Raw genomic sequence first — 26,052 nt, 5'->3', positions numbered from 1 at the left:
GTTCCTAGCACCCACATTAGGTGGTAAACAACCACACTAGTCACTCTAGCTTCACCAGATCTGACACCCTCTTTTAGCCTCTGCAGGCACCTGCACTCACATCCACACAGACACACACATATACAAAATATTGAAATTAAAATTAATCTTTTATTAAAAGTTTCAGTCTTGGGGTTGGGGATTTAGCTCAGTGGTAGAGCGCTTGCCTAGCAAGTGCAAGGCCCTGGGTTTGGTCCTCAGCTCCAGGAAAAAAAAAAAAGTTGCAGTCTTACTAAATGTCTCAAAGCAGGCATGCGGGTACAGTGTACCATCTAACCTAGAAGATCAGAAAAAGAGAACAGGAAGGGTAACATTCATTCATTCAACAAAGATTTGTCAAGAGCCTCCTATGGCACCATTCAGTATAATGAGTAAAGCAAGTTTTCTGCACTTGTGGAGTTGATGCTTTACAGGTTCAGCCAGGAGACAAGCATATGAAGTCCGATGGAGCTGAGGTCTGACTATGAAGCATCTCCTATGGGCTCATTTGGTGACAGCTAGTGAACTTTGGGGAGATGGTTTGGGGAGAGGTCTCAGCTAATCAGTGGACTGATTGGTCCCTCCATGAACTCACGGTAACGTTTTTTGGAGGAGGGAAGAAGAGATGTGACTTGTTTGGATGAAGCAGATCTCTGGGAGCACACCTATGAAAAATATGCATCTTGTCTCTGGTCCCTCCTTCTTTTTTTTTTTATACAGACTTTTTTTTTTTAACATAAAAACAGGTTATAATTCAAAAGTCCAGGGTTATTTGAAACTAGAAGATATTTTCTCTGTAGAAAAATAGTAAAAATGATAACATTTCCCAATAAGCCCTTTTAAGCCAGATAATAGCTGAATTATAAATATTGATTAGATTCTGGAATACAGTTCTTCATCTGTTCAGAGAGCTACGTTTTACTTAAGTTGTGTAAGCAAGATTCCTATTCATCTTCCCCTTCACTCTTTGATTTACAGCAGACATTTTTCTATAGGCTAATCCATAGTCTAAAAAGATTTTAGCCTCCCCTCCTGGAAGTACAGCCAGCATATTTTTTCATCAGCTTGATACAGTACAAATTCTTATCTTAATAGTGAAATGTTTCACTAAAGCTTGCCCAGTGATTGGGCAAAACCAAAACTTACTATAAGCCACAGTCATCCTAGGGTCCTCCCTGCTAGGTAGCCTCCCTGGATCTGTGTGGTCCCTCCTTCTTTGTCTCTATTTATCCTATGTCCTCCCTCTCTCTCCCTCTATATCTCCCTCTCCCTCCCCACAGCATATATACGTGTGTGTGTGTGTGTGTGTGTGTGTGTGTGTGTGTGTGTGTGTGTAAATTAAGAAAATTGTCAAAGATTCCAAGTATTAACTTTAAGGATAGTTTGGCCTCTTCTATAGATACTGGGAAGCTGAGGATGAGTATCTTGAAAACAAAAACAAAGGAGAGAGGGAGGGAAGGAAGCCAGAGGCAGGAGGGAAGGGGACCTATAAAGCTTATGGATGACATTGTAATAGTGCTGAAGGGCTAAGGAAGGCCTAGAGAGATGGCTCTGAAAGCTAAGAGCACTGGTTAAAAGGATCTAGGTTCAATTCCCAGCACACATGGCTACTCATAACCATCTGTAACTCCTGTACCAACGGATCCAACACCTTCTTCTAACCTCCACAGGTACTGCCCATGTGTTCCACATGCAGACATACAGGCTAAACACTCATACACATGAAATAAAAATAAATAGCTGGGTGGTGGTGTCACATGCCTTTAATCCCAGCACTCCAGAGGCAGAGGCAGGCATATCTCTGTGAGTTCGAGGCCAGTCAGGTCTACAGTGTGAGTTCTAGGACAGCCAGGGCTGTTACACAAAAAAACCAAAAATAAACAAATATAAATACAATTTTTTAATGGGTTGCAAAGCTTGAGTTCTGAAATAACTAATGTAAGCCGAAACCCCAGCTTTGCTTTTCTCTGGCGATGTGACTTCAGCAGGCCCCTTACATCTTGAGTGAGTTCATCCATCTGTACAGTGAGAATGTTACCAGCTGCTTCCCCTGGAGTTTGTAAAGATACTGAGGGGAGATTAATGAAAAGCATCTGACTGGTGCCAGTGGGAGCAGGTATGAGGGCTGCTGATGGGCAGGCTTGTCTCACTGTGTCGGATTTCACCCAGAAGTGATGCCTCCAAGCCTGGACCACTCTCCCAACCGGCATCTCAGAAGTAAGATGTCACCTGGTGGTGTGTGTGTACCTTTAATCCTGGTGAGTCTCTGTGAGTTCAAGGCCAGCCTGGGCTACATGGTGAGACCTATCTCAAAAGAAAAAGTAAGATGTCCAAAGTGAGCTCCTGAGCTCAAACCATTGAACTTTGTCCCCTCCACAGATTTCTCTTGATGCAAGGCATCCCACCCTCCCTGAGGCTGCCTTTGACTTCTCTCTCTCTGACACACTCCACATCCAGCTGCCAGCAAATCCCCTTGGCTCTTTCTAAACATATCCACCCTGACTCCTGTCCCCTCCCTTTCCGGGCTTGCTCCAAGTCGCCTGTTGTAAGCTTGTGACTTCCCATGGCCTGCCTGGTCTCCTCACTCCTGCCTACGTTCCGTTCAGTCAGTTCTCAGCATGGCAGACAGAAATTCAAGTTAAACCCTATCTGTGACCTAGTCAAAACACAGAAGCCCTAGCCGTCTGGACAGCCTAGCTCCTCTACATGATGTCTCTCTAACCTGTCCCCTGCTCCCTCTTCCCTTACTCCAGCCACACCTGCCTTCTGCTGTTTCCCGGCCACTGCAGGCCACTTGGACCTCAGGGCCTTTGCATGGCTTGTGTTCTCACTGTGATACCCTCTCCCAGAGGTCTCCATAGCTTTCTCCTTATCTCCCTTGGGTCTTGACTCTGAAGTCATCTAATCCCTAAGACTCTCCAGTTCAGACCTTTGAAACTCGGCAAATTTAGCCCTCTACACCCCACCCATTTCCTTTTCTGGTTTTATTTTGCTCCTTGGTATTTATCCCCCTGGAATCCACCATTTATTTAATTTATCTTCTATTCTCCATTTTTCTATCAGGAAAATGCCTTGTTCACTGTTCTGTCTCTGGCCTGGCATGTGGGAGGTACTGGGCAATATGAACCATATTTTAAAAGTGGCAGCTCAAAGGTGATATTGGAGCAGTGAACCCTGCCTGTGGCCCTTCCAGTCATACCAAAATGTATGTATTTCTCCCCCATCCTTTAGCCAAATCAAGGAGAGGGACACAGGTACCGAGCACAGACACCAGACCCTTTCTTGACAGAGATGGAGCTAAGGAAAAGCCTACTAAGGGAATACCTTCACGCAGGGATTCAATCTTTGTATAACATGGGCCTCGCGGGCAGTGGGGTGTAGTCTCTGCAGTCTTTTAAAATGAATGCCTTAAATACATAAAATAAAAAAAACCAGAATTATCATAAAAACCAATGAAACAGAAATACAGCTCTTAAGGTATGTTAAAATGTTATGTTAGCTTTTTTTCCGACGTCTTAGGGAGGCTGCAGTGGTCGTCGCCACTCTCCGAGCTTCATCATGCCGCCCAAGGATGACAAGAAGAAGAAGAAGGATGCCGGAAAGTCAGCCAAAAATGACAAAGACCCAGTAAATAAGGCTGGTGGCAGGGCCACAAAGAAGAAGGGGTCCAAAGGCAAAGTTCGGGACAAGCTCAACAATCTGGTCCTGTCTGACAAAGCTACACACGACAAACTCTGTAAGGAGGTTCCCAGCTACAAGCTCATCACTCCAGCTGTGGTCTCCGAGAGACGGAAGATTCGCGGTTCTTTGGCCAGGGCAGCCCTTCAGGAGCTACTTAGTAAAGGACTTAGCAAGCTGGTTTCAAAGCACAGAGCCCAAGTAATTTACACCAGAAACACAAAGGGTGGAGATGCCCCAGCTGCTGGCGAAGATGCTTGAACAGGTTCAACCAGCTGTACACTTGGAAAAATAAAACTTTATTAAATAAAAAAAAAATGTTATGTTATGGTAGCTGGGCATGATAGCACACACCTACAATCCCAGCACTTAGAAAGTCAAGGTGGGAGGGTCACAAGTTTGAGCCTAGCCTAAGCTACATAGCAAGATTCTCTCTCTCTCTCTCCCCTCTTTCTCTCTCAATAATAATAATAATGGTGATAATGATGACTAATAATAATTGCCATGGTTTCAAGATGGAAATAATCATAAATCACATCTCAAGGTGACCTACCACAACTGGAGACATTGGTGACAGAAGTCCCAGATGCTAGTGGTCCTGCTATGATGCTCTCTGTGTCAAACAAAGATGGAAAACTGTCTCAGTCAAAGCCACGGAAAGTAGGATGTAATATTTTCCCCCTTCAAGTCTGTGTTCTGTGTGAATTCCCCCCAACATCTTGGGTATCTAGGGGCCCAAGTTGGAGAGGGCTGCTCTGAGGTAATCAAACCATTCACCTCTTGACATCTGTCACACATCGCTAAAGCACTGGTCTGTTATGTGCCCTCCCTGGAGGCTGATGAGAGTTTTCAGATGAGGTGGGACCACTACTCTCTGCAGGGTGGGGCCACTGGAGACCTGAGCCTCAGTAGTTCACTGACAGTAGGGAAAAGAGGCAGGACACACACAGGGACTCATGTCAGCCACCCAGGGCATGGCTTAAGAGATGCTGGGAGTTCAGAAAGAAGCATGGGGACACATCATCAGAGACACTCTAACCAGAGCCTCACTAACATTGCTGCTGGTGGTAGGGTGTTATCTTGAGTACAGTGAAGGTGTAGCCTGGAGAGGAAAGAAAAACAGAGGAGAGAGCATAAAGCAGTGTTTTCTCTCTGTTTCTCTAGGCCACTGCCTGGAAAGTGCAGGGACCGCCCAGGACCTGTTTGTTTCTCTTCTTCCCCCATTTCTGTCCACACTCCAGAGCTCTGAGTGCCATCAATGTGAGTGATGGCAGGCTAATCATGTGTACATGGCTCTGTGGAGGGCCCCTTGTCTCTCTCTGAGGACTCTCCAGCAAAGACAAGAACAGGACAAAGGCTCCCCTCCCCCTGGCCTGAGACTGCCCTCATTAGCATCATGGGAGCCTGCCAGCAGCCACCATGCTTCCTGCAGCTCAGCGCAGTGCAGCCAGGCAACTGGACAGGCCAGAGCCTTTGGCACAGTCCCAACCCGGCAGATGTGGACCCTGAAGGGCCTACAGCCAACCCGAACACCCCCACCCACCGAAATAAGCAAGGCAAGCAGCCGCTGCCTTGTCCTGCCTGCTGTCTGCCTGCACGGGATTCCTGTTTGCATTGTCACACCGTCAGCCAACGCCAAGAGAGAGGGGAGAGGCATACAGTCCCCAAAAAGAGACACCTGTCTCCAGGAGCTAAACACCCGGAGACTGTAACTGTTACCTCTGTCTAGACTCACGGGGCAAAATCGCAGCAGCACAGACCAGGCAGGCTCAGTGTTTAGGTGCCCAGCTGAGATCGCAGCTTTAGGGCAGTGGCAGACAAAAGAACCGGCTGCTTAGCGCCAGCCAAGCAAGTACCCGCAGTTCTCCGCGTGGTAAGGCAGGTAACTCGGCAGAACTACGAGGTCCCAGACGGTCCTCGGAGAGATTGGCTGGGGGCTTGGGGATGGGAGTGCCTGTAACTATCTGGATTCCCACCTATTCAGGGGTAACAGAGGGGGGGGGGGTAAGAGTGATGGGCAAGCCTGATAGCCCATTGAATGCGTGGCGCCCTGGGGATTGCTGGAGAGAGGGGCGGGAGCTCTGAGAAACAAGCCTCCCTTAGCCTGTGTGGGAACTGCCAGAGGGCAGAAGGCTCGGGCCCCCTGAGATCCCCTGGAGCCTGGGACCCAGGAGCACCGAAGGTCCCAGGCTGCAGCTGGGTGAGCCATGAGCTGGGAAGAGCTGAGGACCCTGAGCTGCCGGGGCTCAGCTGGCCAGGTTGTCACAGGCATTGGGTGGGAAAAGGTTTTCTAGCCTGGTCCCATAGCTCTCTGTAGCTCTCAGAAGGGCAGGGTCTTGGAAGACTTTGTCACAGGGTGGCAAAGGGGTGGGCAGGGTAGGTGATATTATTATCAGACTACCGTCTGCATAATGGAAATTGAATGAGGACACATGGGGTCTCCTCCAAATCAGGGAACCCATGAAATAATCTGTACGCATATTTCCCAATTATGTGGGGCCACCCTCTGACTTCCCCTCGGAGGACTCTGTGGCAATCATATCACCACCTGGGGTTGGTTTGCTGTGAGAAGAGAGACTGGCTCTGAGCAGATTCTCTCAGAACCGTTTGGCCTCTCTGACCTCTATAAATGAAGGCACATTTCCCTGTCCTGGGTCCCTGAGAGGACATGCAGCCTTAGGAACTTCTATCCTCTTTCTGAGCTCCCCAGCCTTGGGGTCTTGGGTCTCATCGTGACCCTGCCAAAACCTGTTCTTCCCAGGCAGCTCACTCTGCCCCGTTATCCCCTGGTGTCACTGTCTTGTGGGGGACAGACATATCTACAGAACGGATTTTGAATAGACAGTGCCGGGAAGTATGTTAGAATAAAGAAAGAGCAGCTTGGTCCTACCTAGCTATGAACCACAACAACAACCAGCAGGGCACAATGACCCTAAGGGTGTAAGAGTGACACTCATACCTTGGCAAGAGCCAACAGTTCCCTAGTTGGAATTAAGGCCTACTTAACAAGAGGGACATCATGCCTAGCACTGGAAACCTAGCCAGCTGCTCAGGGCTAGTGAAGTCATAGACCTTGGAGGAGAACTCACTGAACTTGCTGAACAAGACCTAAACAAATTCACCACCAACAGACAGGCTAAGGTGGAAGGAGGAAGCTCGAAAGGCCTCAGTCCTGGACAAAGAACTAAAGGACAATAAAGAATGCTGAGAGCGGGACAGTCTTCCCCAGGGATTAGCACACCAACCGATTTCCAATACCAATGGTCAGACCTGAAAACACACATACAAGTAACATTACATGGACTGAGCAGGTTGTATTCATATATTTAGGAGTGTGTGTATGTGTGTGTGTGTGTGTGTGTGTGTGTGTGTGTGTGTGTAATAACATATATATGTAATAACAAAGAAAAAGAGGCCATGAATTTGAAAAAGAGCAAAGGAGGGGGGTACAAGGGAGGAGTTGGAGGGAGAAAACGGAAGGGAAGAATGATATTGAACTATATTATACTCTCAAAAAGAGTTAAAAAATTATAATGTTTAAAAAAGCTGCTTGGAGGTTGGTTCCAGGGGATTCTGGGTTCTAGTTCTGAATTCTAAGTTCCGTTCTAAGTTCCAGGGTTCTGCAATCATATCCTTCTCATAGTCACGTCCAGGTCTCAGTGACAACAGAAAGCCCACCTCAGCCTTGTGTCCAGCAGACCATCATGCTATGCTATGGTTGCTCTGGCTCTCGGACTCCTTGCTTGTGCCCCTACCTGCAGCTGCCCTCCACTGTGGTTACCTACGAAGTCCCCAAAACATGCTCTGACCACCCTCTGACCTGCTCACAAGCCTCACTGTGGCTCCCGTCTCTCTCAGGGAACGTCAGATTTCTGGTGACCAGACCCCAAGGCCCCATCAACAAAGACTACAGTTTCCAAAGCACACCCCATCCCTCCCAGTGCTGTGCCTTCATTCACACCTGCCACCTAACTTCCGTTCTTCTCTGTATCCCTGATAAATTTCTACTCATCCCTCCAGAGCCAGCATTCTCTGAGAAACCTCCCGTGACCCCTGACTGAGCCACACTCTTCTCCTGGTTGGCCTCTAGGACAGTCCTTATGCATGGTTTCAACTACCTGGCTGATCTGTGTCCCCAGCATGGCCTGGTTCGGCATAGGAGATAGCAAGGGACCAGTCACCCAGTGGATGAAGGTCTGAAGCTTTGCTAGTCAATAACCAATATCTGCACATGGCCCTTTGCAGTTAATACAAATTAAACACAATGACAAACTGGTGTGTTAGTCATCCTTCAAATGCTGAAGAGCTGTATGTGTTTAATAGCTGTCATATGGACAGGGCACATCTAAAAGTTCTCCATCAGCTCCTACTCCATGTCCCTTGCGGTGATGGCTATTCTTGGTTGTCAACTTGACTACATTTGTAATAAACTACAATCCAGAAATAGGAGACAAACCTGTGAGCCAGATCATTGAGGCAGGAAGACAATGTGCCTTTGATCCGGATCTTGAGGCTGGAAGGCACAGGCTTTTGATCCAGAGCTGAGGCAGGAAGACACACTTTTAATCTGGGCCACAACTTCTGTTGGAAACCTCTAAAGGACAGTGGAAGAAGGAAAGCTTCCTTCTTTACTTTTTTGCCCTCACCTTGCCAGCACATCCAGTCCTTCACTGGCATTAGAGCCTACTTCTTCAGGATTCCAGCATATACAGAAGACCAGCTGAGACCCCCAGCCTCGTGGGACTGAGAAACTATAGATTCTTGGAGTTTCCCTTCACAGCCAACCATTGTTGGATTAGTTGGACTGCAGCCTGTAAGTCATTCCAGAGAGATAGAGAGATTCATTCCATAAATTCTTTGACCCTAGAGAACCTTGACGAATACACTTATCACTCTGAACTTTACTTTCTGTTTTCGAAGCCTGGCCCAAACACTGTACAAGGCCATGCCAAACCAGCATTTGACAAGAACTTTTTGATTGATTCTGTCACCTATTGCATTGAACCATGCTCACATGGACTTGGGAAGCCATTGGACAGATGGAGGCCTGCTGAGTGACCTACCTGCCTCTCCTTAGACTCCAGCAGCTGCAGAGCAGGAAATAACCCAGCATCTAAAGCTTGGCCAGCAAGCCTCTCCAGAAGGCAGGCTTTGCAGAAGGCGTGGTCAAAGCATGTCTCTCCATAGGCAAGCATGGGCCTGAAGACCCAGGTTCATCCCTACTGGTCTCAGACAGAAGCCTAGGGTAGGACTTAGGGGGAAGGAGCCTCAGAGGCTGGTTGACAGAGCTGGGGAGGACTAGAGAGAGGAGAGTCAGAACCCCCTCTCCTTCTCTGCTATCAGCATAGCATCCTCCCCCACTTCCTCTCTTCGAACTGATCACATCCTGTTATTGTGTGGAGAGAAAAGCCCAGGAGCTGGGGAGGGGCAGAGCTCAGACCAAGCCAGTGAGGAGAGAGTAAGGAGAGGCTGGAAGGCACTTCATAGTGAAGTGGGTGGCTCCAGGAGCATGCCTCACTCTAGGTAGCCCCAGCAAGAGTATGGGACCGAGGAGGAAGCCAGCATTCCTGGACCACTCTACCACTGAGAGAAATAGGTAATGCTTGGGACAGAAAGTGGAACCTCCTCCCAGATATCTCCCAACCTTCCCCTCAGGACCCTTTAGTTGAGCACACACTTGCTCAGGGTCCCTATTGTCAGAGCTAGGCTGCCCATACCCCTAAGTCCCTCCCATAGCACTTGCCTCTAGGGTTCTTCCCTGCACCCACTTCCACTAAGCCCGTGAGCTGAAGTGGGTGGCCCTTGCTGGCTACCCAGCCTTACCCGGCAAGGGACAGGCCCACAGAAAGTCCTGCTTCTGAGGGGTGATTAATGTTACTGTACACACACTCCCTCATCTCTTCTGTTAGGACAGCCCCATTCTGGTCCCATTTCCAGGAAAAAACAGTGCTTTCTATAAACCTTTCTATATAATCTTTTTTAATGAAACACAGACACTTTGCCTAGATTATTTTGAAGTCCCATGATAAACCTTGAAGATGAGTGTTAACATCTCCATTTAACAGACAAAGAAACCAAACCTCAGAGTGATAAAGTGACTCACCCGAAGTCATGAGCCAGCACACCCGGTAGCAGTAGTAGGCCTTAAACACCACACACACACACACACACACACACACACACACACACACTGCCCCCCAAGTGATTCTGACCTCATGCCATGCTCTTCCAGCGGCCTACTGCTTTTTCTGCTCACTTCCAGCCAGGCCCTGGTTCCTCCCTTCATGAACTGTGTCATATCAACTGTCCTTCCTCACTGTCCACACAGTCATCCACAGAGCCTATGCTCCAACCAGCAAGCCCTTTACCACCTCCACACAGTCATAAAGTGAACCAGAAGTCCTGATCCGAAACCTGTAACCATTTTGCCCATAGGGAAAGCAGAGCCATCTTCTCTAAGAACTCCGGCTGCGGCCATCTCCTCGTTTTTCTGACCTTCCTCAAGGGTCTGGAGCACTAGCTCTGGGTGTAACCCTGAATTCACATCTAGTTCACCTTGCTCAAGGCCCTTCCAACCTTGGGCTTCATGTCCTCCCCTGTTTGATCCAGATAGACCTTCCTCTACTCAGATTCACGGTAGTTAACTTCTATGACTGAGCCCCCCTCATGCCTGGCTTACATGGGCAGTGAGGTGTCGACACAGCGAATGATCCTGGGTAATACATACTTGCTGTATATAGAGAGAAGTAGGTGGGGACCGACATAAGGAGGCCAGAGAGCTGGGAACAGACTGGATACACAGCCCCCACCCCTGATCTTTACTATGCCCTGTCACCTTTCAAGTCTATGTTGAAAACTAGCCTGTCCCAGACTAGCTCTGGAAAGCGCATGTCCTCATCCCAAACACCATTGCCCTCCCAGAGCAGAGCTACCACCTGTTCCTCCCTGGCCATCCCAGGACTGAGCCACCCATCAGCCCCTAACCAACCCAGGGAGCACTGGGCCAGACGTCTATGTAGGAAAGACTCCCCTGACCTCACTTTCTGGCTGCTGTCAGAAATGAGGCCCAGAGCCGGGCAGTGGTGGCACACGCCTTTAATCCCAGCACTTGGGAGGCAGAGACAGGCGGATCTCTGTGAGTTTGAGGCCAGTCTGGTCTACAAAGCGAGTTCCAGAAAAGGCGCAAAGCTACACAGAGAAACCCTGCTTTGAAAAGGAAAAAGAAAAGAAAAAAGAAACGAGGCCCAGAGAGAAAAGGAGAGCCTTCAGGGGGAGGAAGGCTGTTCATTGTCCGTAGGAAAGGAATCCGAATCTTTGTAACTTAAGGTTCTGGGGCAGAGGACCTAGTCAGACCTGATTCTAGCTCTGGGGAACTTGTACTTCAGTCCAGAAGCACATAAATAGGCGAGTGTTAGGGTGGGAAGGGCCAACACACAGGGAGTCCCATGGGGATGCAAAGGAGACACCCAACCCCATGGAGTCAGGAAAGCCTCTCGGATTTCAAGGACCATTCAACCAAATGAAAGGAGAGTGGGCAAAGAAGCTGATACTAGTATCTGTGAAAAATCAGCCCAAAGTGAAAAACTGGGATGTCATAAAACAATAAAATAGTCTAGAATAGAAAGGAAGATAGTACAATGGGAGCGAAAGAATGAGGCAGGGGTGGGGTGGGGATGTGGTCCAGTGGGTAGAGTGTTTGCTTGGTATGCACAAAGTCCTGGGTTTAGCTCCTATTACTGAATAGACCTGGTATGGTAGTGCACACCTGTAATCTCAGCGCTCCAGATAAAGGCACAAAGATCAGAAGTTCAAGGTTATCCTCAGCTATTTAGTGAGTTTGAGGCCAGCCTGGGATACATGAGATTCTGTCTCAGAAAAACAAACAAACAAAAATGCAACAACAACAACAACAATAGAGTGGTAAGTAATAAGAGGAAACAGATCAAAACTATTTCAGACAAGGCCTCAGGGTACTTTTCTTTGCTTGTGGAGTCAGGGATTCTGGGCATCAGGGACAACACTGTCTCGGGGACAGGAGGCCTGGGCCTGCCTACTAGTCACTATGGGATACAAGGCCTAGAAAGATATTTTCTCTCTGGGTCTCTTTCTCCACAGATGATCTCCAGTGTAGCAGGAATCTTTAAAAGTTCTTAATAAAATCAAACCTGAGGCCAGTTATTGGGGTGAATACTGGAAGATCAGAGAGACAGAACAAGCCACAGCTAACCTCACCTGGCCAACTTCTCAGCTGATCTTGTTTCCTCAGACTGGAAGCCTCTGTGTCCTCATATCCGAATGGCTCTCAGCTGAACTGTGCTGCTCAAAACTTAAAAGCTTAACCAGCCAAATACTTAACCAGCCAAATGCTTCTAGTTTCTGGTCCTCACGCCTTATATACCTTTCTGCTTTCTACCACCACTCCCTGGGATTAAAGGCTCGCTTTCTGGGATTAAAGGCGTGAGTCACCATGCTTGGCTGTATCCTTGAACAGATGGATTTCTGCCTCTGGAATGCTAGGATTAAAGGCGTGTGCTACCACTACCTATCCTAAGTATCTAGTGGCTTTTCTGTTCTCTGACCCCAGATAAGTTTATTAGGGTACACAATATTTTGGGGAACACAATACCACCACACTCCAGGAGCCTGTTTTTTCTCTTGGTGGCCAGAGTTCACAGGCTCTCTCTGTCCCAAAAGGCTTGCTCCTCCTGAAGAAATCCTTCTGAGATGGGGAGGGGGTATCCTTGGACCCTCAGACTGCTGTCTCTGCCCCTCTCCCAGTCATCAGCCATCTGTGTTGCTAAAACTGATTAGCTCAGCCGGTCCTGGCATGACTCCTCAGTTGTACTGAACATGGCTGGCTACTTCCTCCACCCCAAAGACTATTATTTCTTCCTTATCCTCTTTCCTTCTCTCCTATCATGGCAATCCCTTCATCCTGCCACTCAAGTCCATGAGCCTAAGATCTATTTTTCTCTCCCCACCCCAAGACCAAATCAGTCTATCCTTGCTATGGGCCAGAGGCATATCTGAGGAGCTTCTCGATGGGCTGGGTCAGATCTTGACACTCAGGCTGAATCCTACCCTCTCCCTCGAGGAGGTGAATAGAAGCCAAGAAGGAAGTGAGACAAGCATGATGGGAATCAACTGTGAGACCACTGAATTCCCTGTTGGAGGCGATTTGAGCTAGCGTCCACGTCTCTAGATTTGGGAATGAGTACTGAGGTCCAGAGAGGAAGAAAGAAAAAGCCTCTGCAGAGCCTCTTAGTCCTTGTAACAGGTAGACAGACCCAATCCTGTCCCCAGGACAACACTGCCCGTGAAGCCAGGAACCCTCTGACCCTGAATGGAAAAGATGGCACCCTAGGGCCTTCCCTGAACTATCCCTGTTCATCTGCCCCTTTTTATTCCTTACCACACCTTTTGGTTTGGTTTTTTAGACTGTCTCATGTAGCCCAAGCTGGCCTGAAACGTCGGGTTAATACTACGCACTTTCTACCTGTTTAACTCTAGTTGTGTGTGTTTGTGCATTCCCTGTTTCCCTTCTAGAATGCAAGCTGCAGTGAAGAGCACTGTTTGTTTTGTTTGTTTTGTTTCATGCGGAACCCTTGCCAACAGAACAGTATTTGCCCAGAGCAGGTGCTCAGCAAATGCTTATTAAGTAAGAAAACAGAAGCTACACTTAGTTGGAGGTGCCCACCCTACAAACTCCCAAGGGGGTCAACTGTCCATATGTAATGGCCTCCCCAAGACCCACAGTTTGTCTCAAATTCCATTCATGAAACTCCAGCACCTACATGGCCGCTCACAACTGTCTGTAACTCCAATTCCAGGGGATCCACGCCCTCTTCTGGCCATTGTGAACACTGCACACATTTGGTGCAGACCTGCATATAGGCAAAACACTCATACACATAAAATAAAATAAAAATATTTAAATCTCTTAAAAAGAAAAAAAAAGGCCATGTGTAAAAGCTGCAGCCTCCACTGAGTCATCAGGAAACCTGAGGACACCAATGGTGAGCAACATCATATTTGTCTGTCCTAAGCCCTCACTGTGAGCAATGGACCCAACCAGAGAAACTGATCTAACAGGAAGGAGGAAGCTAATCCAATAGAGAGGTCTATCTGCCAGGCTGCTCAGGGCTGCAAACACAAGGACAGGATCCTGAGGCCCTGGGAAGCCTTGCAGGAGAAACAAAAGGACCCCCCTCCCACGGTAGCCTCCTTCCTCCCTACAGGCTTGTTCCGAGAGTCAGAGCTGGATCCCACTTCCTAAGAGGAGTGGAACTGAGCCTTGCCAGGCTTTTCCTTTCAATGTCCTTGTTCTCAGGCTCTAGGGTGCAAAGTGCAAGCACAGAGTCCAGGCCCCTTTGTAAAACTTTTATTTAGAAATTTTCCCCATATAACCTTATATATATATACACACACCATCATCACCACACTGGTATTTTTTGTTTTGTTTTGTTTTTTCCCCCCAATAAAGAGTCACACGCCCACAGTGTTGGCCTCTAGGCTGTACAAACATCAAGGTACCCGGAGCAATTAACTCCTCTTCTGCAGAAAAATGCAGAGACCAACACAGTTCATCACATACAGTACGACACTGACGCAAAGTGCTGGGCCTGCCCACAGACATGGCGTGCTATGTACACAGGCTGGGGCAAGCCTTCTGCAGAGGGTCATGTACCACTGGGATCCCAAGTATGGCTAGACCCACCCAAAAGGCCAAAATAGCTGTCAGCTCACTACAGTTGCTGTGCCCTTTGTTCTTGTTTCTGGAAAAGGAAAAAGGTTGTACCATCTTGTCACTTGCCACCACAAATAAACAGGAATTATTCTTGGAAGATGGGATTCTCTCTAGTCCTCACGTTCATTGTTTTCCTCAAATGTTTTCTTGTGCTTACGTTTTCCCCTTTTGTACAGATATTATTCTTGGGACCTTGCCATTTCTTCAAGGGTGAGGAGGAGGCAAAGGAAGAAAGGCATGGGGTATTGAAGATGAAAAACAGAATTCGGGGTCTTCCTTAGATCATACAAAGACCAAAAGCCTAGCCCTTCCTTTCCAGCCCCTTAGGGAGTACGGCAATCTGGAGGCGCTGTCCATATCCCCAATCTCTCTCTCTTTCTCACTCCTGTCTCTTGCCTTGGAATCATGGAGTAATTAAGTTTAATCTAGGGAAATGAGGATCTGGAGAGTTCAAGGGAAAGTACTTTATAACCTAAATTACACAAATGTCAACTGCCAGGGCCTGAACTCCGGCTGGAAGCTCACTGTGGGGTCAGCTGTAAGGGTAATGAGGCTTGTGTGTCTGCGCTGGGTATTAAACCCCGAACATCATGTATGCTGCTCTCCCACTGCGCTGCACCCTTAGTGCACAGCAGAGCTCTTTACAGACCCCACTACCTAATGGATCCATTCCAGCGACGCTACACAGCTGAGAAAGGGAACCGAAGCTTAAGCTCCCAACCAATGTGTGATCTCTCTCAGAAAAATCCACCTACAGATCAACATTTTTCATTCCCAAATCATCATCCCATTGAGAAGCAAACACAGCCTTTGAGCTCAAGACAGTTGTTCCCTTTTCACGTGGGTAAGACTCCTTGTACTAATTCCCAAGCCAGGAGAAGAAACTACCTTAATGTTCATGGTAATACATGTGACAGCAGAGTGTGATATGAGACAAAGAATCCCAGTGCCTTAGTAGCTGACCATATTGTCCCAGGGCTGAGGGGACTCCAGTATTTAATAGGAAAGAGAGGGAAGCAGGGTCCGTCTTTGTCTGCCTAAGTCTGTACTCAGGCCCCATCACGGTACTGAAACTCAAACAGAAAAGTGATGGGCTCTTACATTACATGATGGGGCCTTCAGATACTTTCTCTGACTCAAAGGCAAAACCTGGGGAGAAAGGGAGAGACAGACACACACAGAGAGAGAGAGAGAGAGGGGGAGGGAGGGAGAGAGAGAGAGAGAGAGAGAGAGAGAGAGAGAGAGAGAGAGAGCGCTCTAGGTGACGCTGGTACAATGGCAGATACCCAGGACTTCAGTGCAGTTTGTTCATGGGCTTGAACTTCATTATAGGCAGGTCTAGCTTTAAGAAAACTCGGTCCCACCACCAGGGTTGACACAGGAAAGAAACAATGGGGCAGTTGTCCATACTACAAAAGGATCCTCCACTTTACAAAATGACTTGCAGGGGCTATTTCTTTAAAAGATGAAGGAGAAGGATTTGCTTTACAGAAATTTCATGTACAGCTTTTAGAGGGGGCACTCACGTTGCATTAAACCAACCTACCATGCACACACACGTGGGGCCTGCAGTTGCATGATGGGAGCGTTCCTAAAGTTGGGCTGAGCAAATTGGCATGCTCAGGTCTCAAGCCAGGGCCTCACTTCTGACTGGATTCCTTGCCCTAGCAGCAGGTTGTATCATGGCCCAGAGTTTCCACCAATAACTTGTTAGGCAGAATCCCAAATGGAGTATTTATGGGACAGTTTGTACTCCATTTGGAAGTCCAGACCGTCAGCCAACAGACATCTTGCAACAGGAAGCTTCCAGGGAAAAGCCCATGGGCTGCATAACCCCAGCACCAACATGCAATGCATCAGCACACTATCATTTACTCCCCTGCATGAACAGTGATGTGCAGGAGGTGAAACCCAATGCCCCAAACACTCTTGCTTTGCTTCACTCTAATGTCACTTTCCCTTTCTGTGCCTGCACACAGCCCAACAGAGCATGCTCCAGGCTGCTGACTCGGTCCTCACAGCTGCGGGATAGGAAGGCAAGTCTCAGTGGGGAGAAAGCAGAGCTCCGATTTTCCGGAGCAAGAAGGGCTGTTGGGTTTTCTGGCCCAGCTAGTTGAGAGCAGGCTGTCTGTTCACTGGCCATCTTTTCCACCCAGGCCCTGAAGAAGGCACCTCGAGGCTTGACTCTCCGGAGCAGCTGGCAAGCTGGATGGATCAACACGGACCTGGGTGAAGATGGGGCTCAGGAAATGGGCAGCTCTTGGGTACCTATATATTTGAACAGAAGCTGCCACAAAAGCCACCCCAGCCAGCTCGGGATGGGCTAAAGGCAAGGCAGAGGCTGCTGGATGCCTCAGGTAATGGGTGACAACCCTGGATCTTGTCCAAAACAAGGCTCACAAACTCTAGACCAAAAACAGTGACACTTGAGCCTCTAAGTGGGAAGTCTTGGGGACTGGAAAAGGGAGAAGACTGTGCCATCTTCAGATAAAGTACCTACTACTTCACTCCGTTTTCCTCGTCTATTTCCAGGCAGGAAACAGAAACACAAGCCCAGGATCAGTTGGGACTTCCCAAAGTTCAGACTATAAGGGAAGTTCATCAAGTACATTGCCCTGTTTCTCATCCCAACTGCCCTGAGGCCCAGCAACCCAGGGGCCTAAGGGCCCCTGCCTGCTGGTCCTGGGCAGCCCCAGACACATCACCGGGGGCCAGCCCCATCGGTGGCAGGCAGCAGGGCAGGGTGGAGGCTGCGGGCAGTGTGCTTGGGTGTTGGCTCTTCTGTATAACTGTCCGGGCTGGCTGCTCCATCCAGAGAGCTACCACAGCTGGAGTTGGGGGAAAGCACATCCTGTAGAAGGTCTTCAGGGGGCATGCCACCCCCTGCCCCACCCCCACCAGCTCCCACCACAGGGTCCTTGCCAGGCTTGGCACGCTGGGTGCCTTCCTCCTCCTGGTCATTGAGCAACTTGGCCAGGAAATTTATGTACTTCATGGCGAGGCGAAGGATCTCATTCTTGCTTAGCTTCTTGTCCGGTGGGTGGGTGGGGATCAGCTTTCGGAGCTCGGCAAATGCCCCATTCACATTCTGCTGCCGCCATCGCTCCCGGCTGTTGGTGAAGATGCGCCGCACTACTTTGGTGTGAGGACCTGAAGATGATGGACATACATTAAAAGCAGGAAGAGACCTTCAAAGGGCTCCTCTACTGAGAAGCTCATCCTAGAAGTCCAGTTGATACATCATCTCTGAGATCTACATCCCTCCAGCCCTATCTAACTAACCTCACAATCCTATCCCCTTCCACCCCATAACCTTCCATGAACATCTGTCTGTACTGGGCCCCTCCTATGGGCTGTGCAGCATTTAATGTTTATTTTTCTCTTTTTCTTTATTTTGGTTTTTTGGGGACAGGGTCTCACTATGCAGCCCTGGCTGTCCTGCAACTCACTATGTAGACCAGGCTGACCTCAAACTCACCGAGATCCACCTGCCTCTACCTCCCATGTGCTGGGATTAAAGGTGTGCACCACTATGCCCAGTTAGATGAGGGCCATATTTCATTCAGTCACTTAGGCCAAGAGATCTTAGACACTAAAAGAAGATGATTGAAGCCAGACTATCTGGGTTCAATTCCTGACCAGAACTCACTGCCTCAACCTCCTCATCTGCCCATTGGGAACCTTGCTGGTAATTCAGATCACAGATGGTTTCCATGGCTGATACATCATCACACAGGTAAAGCCCCTACAATAACCGCTTCTGCTCCAGTCTTCACTAAGTGAGAGATAGCTCTTACTGTCTGTTCGCCAGGTTTTCACTAACAACCAGCACCACGGTAGGCATTAAGTAGGGCGGATTGAGACAGGCAGGGCTCTACCCTTGAGGAGTTTACGTTTTAATGAAGATGGAGGGTGAAGAACAAGGAACAAACAAACTAAAAACACAACAAAAGGGCAGCTGGGCCAGTAAAAAGACGCAAAGAAGCTACTATACTCAGCTAAGGTGCCTAGCAGAGCATTTATTCTAAAAAGCAAACAAAATTCCAGGTTGCAGCAAAGCCATCCAGACATAGGAAAGGACAAAGAATCTCCGAGCAGATGGAATGAGACTCGCAAAGGCACTGAGGTAGAAACATGGCGGGTGCCAGCCTGGCTGGAGTAATAGGCATAAGAGAAGAGGAGGCAGGTCCCTGTCCCTACAGTAAGAAGGGTGTAAATTCAGTTATAGGGGGACAGGAGCACCAAGTGAAGGCTTAGTATATGTTTCCTAAGTGGCATATCACAGTGGCAGGTAGGAGATTTCGGGAGAGGGGGGAGAGCAGAAGGAAAAGGAAAAACCTCTAGGCCCTCAACCCCAGGAAAGGAATAGAAGACAACCATGCCAGCCATGCCTGAAGGACTGCCTCTGGCCCCAGTCATCATTATCATGCTGATTCTAAGACTGCCAGACAGTAGGGGGCCGAAGAGATGGCTCACTGGTTAAGAGCACTGATTGCTCTTCCAGAGGACCTGGGTTCAGTTCCCAGCACCCACATGGAGGCTCACAGCTGTCTGTAACTCCAGTTCCAGGGGACCCGACACCCTCCCCAAGCATACATGAGGCAAAACACCAATGCACATTTTAAAAGACTTCCAGACAGCAGCTGACACCAATGCACAGATGCACATGCAATACCTAAGGTGTGCCAAGTATTCCAGCATGATCTGGGATTCTCAGAGCAGGGAAAACACGAGGTCCCACCAGTGTGATATCAGTCTTCCCTGCTACCACAAGCCATAGGCCCTGACAATCTTCAGGAAGTTCGGTGTACAGAAGGGATAGCCCAGCCTGAGGATCCTACTTATCCTCTTCCAGTAACCACTAGGTCCAGAGCTCAGATTAGAAACTTGGGGAGAGGGGAAAAGGGAGAGATAAGGGCATCTGAATCCACTGGTCATTTTAGGGCTGAGGATGGAGGCAGTGCTCAGTCTGGGACATACTTGACCAAGTAGATGCCTGATTTTTGGTGGTCCCTTTATCTCATTTGCATGTACCTATACCCCCACTCTGTTTTCCCCCAGAAGTTTCCTCAGCCCTTGCCTGGCCTGCAGTTCCCTGAAGCTTTTTAAGGGTCAAATATAGACTGGGAAAAACATCACAAACCTGCAGGGCAGACCTACACTGAACAGCCTCAGAAAAGCAATTTGGTAACCCCAGACCTCTAGACCAAAGAGGGGGGTCTCCCCGCTGTGACATAGGAGGACCAGTCTTTTGCATCATGGCTAATGCTCATGAGCCAGTGGAAGCTCCTAGGTGGAGAGGGGGCATTATAAGCGTCATCACAGTGAGAGCCAGACAGACTTGAGAGGGTGAGGATGAATCCAGAACTTATTCCAAAGTTGAAGGTCAGTGCTATAATTAAGGTCTAGGCTCTATGGCTTTGAGCAAGCTGCTTAACCTCTCTGAGACTCAATTTCTTCATCTGTGAAATAGAAGCAAAATTAACTGCATGAATTTGTGTTGAGAATTACACGAAGACCAAGTATACAAAAAAGTCTGATACATGCAGTAGGTGTCCAACAAATGGCAGCAATGACTGTTAGCTGTGACCACCTCACTTCATATCCCTAGGGTGACTGATAGCTGTTAGCAATGTGTTGGTGCTGGGAGTCAAGCTGGGGATGAGACATGTGGAACTCCTGTGTTGAGGAGAACCCAGTGTTGGGTGGACACAACTTCACAGTCCCCTGACAGCTTTTGGACAAGCAGAGAAAGAGGAGTCAGGAGCACCTACATCAGGTTCTGTCTCATCCAGAAGCACCCATCAGACAACCTTCCTCTTTATTCTGTAAGTCAGTATCCTGGGCTGTTGGGTTCTAGTGTCTCTTCTGTATTGTCAGACTTTAGCCCTTCACTTTCTAGAACCTTCTCTAGAAGATCAAGTTCTACCACATACATCCTCTACAGGCTCCCAGCCTCCATCCTAGCTCTCCTCCAGCCTCAGCACACTTCCTTCAGGGGCTCCAGACAGACAGCAGCACTGAGAATCCCACCATTGGCCTGAGTCTCTCAGTCCACTTTCCCGCCCTGGTACCATCAGGTCAACCTGGGGAGGAGTGAGCGGGTCTCCAAATCTCCACTCCACTCCAGGTCAAAGAGTATTCAGAGAGTCCCCAGCAGTGCTGAGTCCCTCTGGTTATATATATTCTACAGCACAGTAAGCCATCCTTGGTCTCAGCCCAGAACGTGGAAGAGAGACAGAGGGGTCCCACAATAGACAGACCTGGGAAGAAACTCTTAAAAGGCACAACTCCAGCCAGAGATTCCAAAGTGTATTTGACATGCAGTTCAGGGACTTCCTGCGGATTAGGAATTGGAGCTGGGAACATGAGGTGTTTCTAGCCTCCCTGGATCCTTGACAAAGTGTAGGGATCAAGCCTAGAGTGGGAACTACATGTGACTGGACTCTACAGATTTGGTTTAAGTGCTAGTCCTAACTCAGCTCCAGGGTGCAGAGTTCTGGCAGTTTGGGGTTCTAGGGTGGCCGTCTCACCTCTGTGAGATATCTGCATTGTCCCCATGCTCCTACTCAGATGGCTCTAACCAGGGTGAGGGATGCGTGTAGACTCACCATCCGTAATCTCCATCTCATATGGGGAGGGCCTCCTCTTCACCCGGTTGTTGTTGGTAAACATGGGGAAGGCATCCGGCTCCCCGAAGAACCCACTGCGGAAAGAGCAGGTGGATAACAACGGGATTGAAGATAAAGAGGCTCCTTAATGTATTCTCCCTGAATGTCTTGAGTCCCCCTCCTAAGTGTTCCCTGCACACTTACAAACATACACAGAAGCAAAGCGGGTGAACACATGGAACAAAACATGAATGTTGGAAGTGTGTGTGTCCGCGAGCGAACACACACACACACACACACACACACACACACACACACACACACGTGGAGTGAAGATAGGCAGCTCCAACACCACACAGCTCTCATAGTGTCTCCTGCAACCAATCTCACTCCACCATCAACCCCACCCCCACCCCCCCATCCCTCCTGGATGGAGCACAGATTGAAAACACTGGCTCACTAACGGGCCACGGCGCTCTCCTGCTGCTCTGCCTCTGCGCCTTCTCCTGGAATTCCTTCCCTTCGCCTGTCTTACGCTCTGCCTGCCTCTCATCCGCCCTCACCACAGGGGCCCAGCAAGGAAGCCGGTGTTCTCACACCAATTATACCCGGGTGGCCCCAACAACGCAGTTAACGGGCAAAAGGGCGAGGCTCGGATGGCAGTGCTGCTCACCGCATCCTAGCAGAGGTTGAGAAGAGCTGCCCTCAGCAGCTGCCCTCAGCAACCGCCCCCCCCTAGATTCTTCGCTGCAGCTTCCAGAAGAAGTCCCCTTTGCAGCAAACCTCACCTCTGCTGCAGAGGGGCATTCACACACTGGCCTGGAACTCATACTCAAAGAATCCCTCCTACCTAACACGGTTCTCAGCAACCTCCGCTGCTTCTCACACCCACCCACACGCCTGCATCCTCAAAGGAGCAGGCAAGCACCCCGGGTTTAGACACAACTGTGTGCTCCCTGATGTCTCATCGGTCCTTGCCGGCCAGTCTGTCTCACTGGGGGCCCCTTTCCCACTAGTGCCGGGGTTGGGGGGACTCTAGCCACTGCGCCCTTTCGTCCCGGAGTCTTTAGCCACCTCCGTTCTCCCTGAGCCCCGCCTGGACCCGGAACGCAGCAGAGGATCGGGCCGCTCACCTGCCGAGCGAGGCCAGCGGCTGGCTGAGGCTGTACAGCAGCGCTCGGCCAGGGCCGGCGGGGGCTGCCAACGCAGGCGGGCTCAGCTGCACCATGCGGCCGTCTCCAGGCAGCTCTGCGGGGGCCGAGGCGGGCGCGGGCGCTGGGGCGGGTCCCGGAGGTCTGCACAGCTCGGTGGTGGGCACTCGATGGCGAGCTTCGGCTGCAACCGCGTCGCGGCTCTTTAAGTCCCTCACGGCACCGCCCCCACTGGCGGGGCCGCCCCCCGCGCTGCTGCGCGCGCCTAGTTCGATGACTGGGGGCTCCGCGGGGGCTGCGCGGCTCGTCTCCTTGGCGACGCCGTTGAGCAGGACTAGGTGCGGGGGGGCCATGCGGGCCTCCGCCGCGTCCTGTCCCTCTAGCTGCGGGTCACTGCGTGCCGCCTCGCTCGGCGGCCGCTCCGTCATCCTGTAACAGGGTAAGGGGCAGAGAGGAGGTCACGTACTGAGATGTGAAAAGCGGGCAAACTCAGAGTCACGTGGACACACACCCCCACCCTGGTGGCGTGAAGGGCCTGCGGGCCTGGGGCTGGAGCGGGGTGGTGGTGTCTCTAAATTGGGAGAAGACGGTTGGGCAAGCCGGAGATGCCCAGGGTCCAAGGGTAGGAACAGAGCTGGAGAAAGATGACTGAAACATTGGAAGAAAAGGAATACAGCCAGCGAAACAAACTCGAAGGGAAAAGGAGGAAGGAAATGCACGGAGAAAGAAAGATCACCCAGTCCCTCCTTCTTAGGCCACAGGGGAAGGGGAGGGGACAAATCCCCTGCGCGAGCGTATCCTTCCCGCCCCCCTTTTAGTTTTGGCGGGGAATCTATCCAGGCCCGAGCAAGGTGCTTTAGCAACCTCTCTCGATCTGCTGCCACACACATGCACCACACATAAACACACCCAGAAACATTATGGTGATGGAGTTGGGGTGTGGAGGCTGCAAGAACTGGGCTCTGTTCAGCGACAGATGTCAGAAGTATCCCAGAAAAGCCAGCCACCTTCACCAATAGTCTCCCTGCCAGGAGAGAGGTTGCCTACACTAAGTAAATCCACTCTGTACTCTGCAATCCGCTACCCTACCACGGGAACAGAAGTCAAGGAACGGAGCTGCTCCTGGATTCCAGTAGAACTCTCCACGCTCAGCTCTTGGACCTTAGGTAAACCTAGCCCACTCTAAGACCAGGATCACCCCCAGCTGATCCTGATTCCAGCCCTTCCATCCTGCACACTCCACCCCATTCTGCTCAGCTGGACTCAAAAGTGAAGGTAGGTCTGGAAGGGAAACCTGACGGAGACACCAGGAACCCAGACACGGGGAATTACTCCTGAAGCCAGTAGGACCTGGGCTCCTCTCCTGACGGAGAAACAGATCAAGAAGACCCTTGAATTCTTCTAATGAAGCCCCGCGTGCACACATCGTGGTGTTCTCCATAACACGGAACTCAGATCTCACCGTACATTATCTTCTCATATAAACTCTGGAGCCCAGAAACTTCCTAGGCTCCAACCACACCTCTGAGATGAGCCCAGCCACTCATTTCCCAACAGTGTGAGGATTCTTGCATCACCTAGCTTCATTCAGATGGCACCTGGCCCAGCAACAGACCAGACATAAAATCTCTAAGACTCGGGATCCAAAGTTGGAGGTACTTGTGGGTTGCTTTAATTTTACAAATAAAAATGCAACGAACTCATCAGATGTGGTGGCACATGCTTATAGCCCCAGAATCAAGAAGCATGCTAAAGAATCCTGAATTTCACCGGGCAGTGGTGGCACACACTTTTAATGCCAGCACTCCGAAGGCAGAGGCAGGCGGATCTCTGTGAGTTCGAGGCCAGCCTGGTCTACAAAGCGAGTTCCAGGAAAGGCTCCAAAGCTACACAGAGAAACCCTGTCTCAAAAAAAAACAAAAACAAAAACAAAAATCCTGAATTTGAGGTTAGCCTAGGCTACACATGAGCCTATCTCCTCAATGTGTACATTTATGGATATTTGTGCATATGCACATATACAGACAAAAACATGTATATTACCACCTTGGCAGGCTTTATAAATTGTTCGAACTAAGATTTCTGCTCCCAGGATTAGCTAATTGGGCTAAGTTTATTTCATTTTCATTTTTGTTACATTTACTTATTTGTGTATGAGGGTGCACATGCCACAGCCTGGTGGCTGTGGAACTCAGAGTACAGTTTTCAAGAGCCTGTTCTCTCCTAGGCTTGAGAGCAAAGCCCTAACCCACTGAGTTATCTCACTGGCCCAAACTGGGGCATTTTAAAACAGAAAATAAATACAAAAATGTCCAAGCCAGTTCCAAACAAGAATCCAGCTAATCAGTGGCGGCATACATGGAGCTCTCATTTGGCCACTGCAATGCCCTGGACCAGGGTTATCATGGGAACTGATTCCTCCTATTAAGGAAAGGAAATTGAACCTCCATTCAGCCTCCTCCAAAATGTAGGGACTGCAACTCTGGATACACAGGCTGTTTGGGGTTAGTTCAGTCTGGAAATAACAAAATTCCCCAAGACTTGCTACACACAAGTTGCAAAGCCAGTATGGCCCTGTGATGCTTCGCTGAAATTGAGCTCATAATTACAGTGTAGTCAAGAGGTCTATACACAGAGAATACCAGAAGGATAGTAGCCACCCTGGCTTCCCTCCCTTCTGGTGAAGAGCACCCGAAATAAACCAGCCCCTGGTGAAATATACAAGCCAGAGGTGCTGGCCCCCTGCCTCACTGCCACCACCATCTGTGTGCTTTCAATGACCAGTGCTTTAGTTCCAGCTTCTAATGACAAGCATTATGCACTGCACTAACTGAGCTCCAGCTTCCCGCTGGCACATTTATACTCCCTGATTAATTCTGCTGCAATGGGGACAGAAGCTGGTTCCTAACAGCCAAAGGGAAGTATTCCAGATGAGTTGACCCTGGCCCCCAGTGCCTCACCAGATAACATAAGTATCCTTATCTTCAAGGTTTCCTGTAGAACACTCCATGCTCAGCTCTTGGACCTTGGGTAAACCTAGCCCACTCTAAGACGAGGATCACCCCCCAGCAGCCCAGAGGTAACACTGAATGGGTTTTATGCATTTGTTTTTAATTAAGGGGGAATGGAAAGGGAGAAAGCTCGGGACTAGACCAGTACTAGACTGGTGGAGCATTCGACCATTGCAACTCTTTGTGTTTCAGAGACCCAGGGTCCAGCCTCAACCCCGATCTTCACCTCCTAGTTGCCCCAACGCCAGCTAGCATGTGACAATGTGTTCCTGAATAAGGAGAAGGGACAGCTCCTTCCTGGGACACGCAGCACCACATCCCCTCCAGCAACTTCTAATACCCCAAATCCTACCTCGGGATTTTTTTATTTACTTTTTTTTTTTTTTTTTTTTAAAAAGCCGCCGCCTTAGACTTGGCCTCCCATCCCTCCACCGGCACTCATATGCGCAAGACACAGTGGAGAAACACAAAGCCTGCACCACAACCAAACGTGCCAGTGAACAACGCACTATCTCTGCCACCGCGGGAGTGGAGATGGGTTCCCCACGGCTTCCTAGGCCTCAGGCCTTAGCCGGGATGGCCTTGGCCTTTTTCCGGCCTGAGCTCCAAGCACAGCCCGCGCCACCCGGATGTAGCCACAACAAAGTTACGGTCCTAGTGAAATGTGCACGGAACCGGGACCATGGGAGCGGCCTGGAGGACATAATCCAACCAGCTGGTTTTATCCGAGGCCGGAAAAAGGAAAGGGCCCTGCTGGAGACCTGAGGCAGCTAGTGGCAGTCAGATCCCGGGCTCTTAGCCTAGGTTGGTCCCCCACTCCCGCCCGCCGATGTTCT

The 26,052-nt window shown here is 49.7% G+C and overlaps 2 protein-coding genes across 2 annotated transcripts; one reads left to right on the top strand and one right to left on the bottom strand.

Moving 5' to 3' along the window:
• The first annotated feature begins 3,576 nt into the window (after positions 1 to 3,576).
• Positions 3,577 to 4,003, top strand: LOC131905094 (small ribosomal subunit protein eS25-like). Its single transcript, XM_059256045.1, has one exon. The coding sequence runs from the start codon at positions 3,577 to 3,579 to the stop codon at positions 3,955 to 3,957; it is 381 nt and encodes a 126-aa protein (XP_059112028.1). The 3' UTR covers positions 3,958 to 4,003.
• An 11,638-nt stretch (positions 4,004 to 15,641) lies between these two features.
• On the bottom strand, positions 15,642 to 22,633 carry Tal1 (TAL bHLH transcription factor 1, erythroid differentiation factor). The gene is made up of 3 exons (XM_059254730.1): positions 22,188 to 22,633; positions 21,055 to 21,149; positions 15,642 to 17,593 (listed from the first exon to the last, which is right to left on the bottom strand). Exons 1-3 carry the CDS (start codon positions 22,631 to 22,633, stop codon positions 17,145 to 17,147), a joined length of 990 nt encoding a protein of 329 aa, XP_059110713.1. The 3' UTR covers positions 15,642 to 17,144.
• Positions 22,634 to 26,052: the final 3,419 nt, after the last annotated feature.

Source organism: Peromyscus eremicus, chromosome 2 (assembly GCF_949786415.1).
Source record: "Peromyscus eremicus chromosome 2, PerEre_H2_v1, whole genome shotgun sequence".
Taxonomy (NCBI): Eukaryota; Metazoa; Chordata; class Mammalia; order Rodentia; family Cricetidae; genus Peromyscus; species Peromyscus eremicus.
This window is presented reverse-complemented; position numbering and strand designations above follow the sequence as displayed.

What these genes read in the sequence shown, in the direction of transcription:
- LOC131905094 (XM_059256045.1), top strand. Translation starts at nt 3,577, where the DNA reads ATGCCGCCCAAGGATGACAAGAAGAAGAAGAAGGATGCCGGAAAGTCA.
- Tal1 (XM_059254730.1), bottom strand. Translation starts at nt 22,633, where the DNA reads ATGACGGAGCGGCCGCCGAGCGAGGCGGCACGCAGTGACCCGCAGCTA. An exon ending in CCGCTGGCCTCGCTCGGCAG is followed by an intron (nt 21,150 to 22,187) that starts GTGAGCGGCCCG and finishes CTCTTTCCGCAG; the next exon opens with TGGGTTCTTCGGGGAGCCGG. An exon ending in TGAGATGGAGATTACGGATG is followed by an intron (nt 17,594 to 21,054) that starts GTGAGTCTACAC and finishes CATCATCTTCAG; the next exon opens with GTCCTCACACCAAAGTAGTG.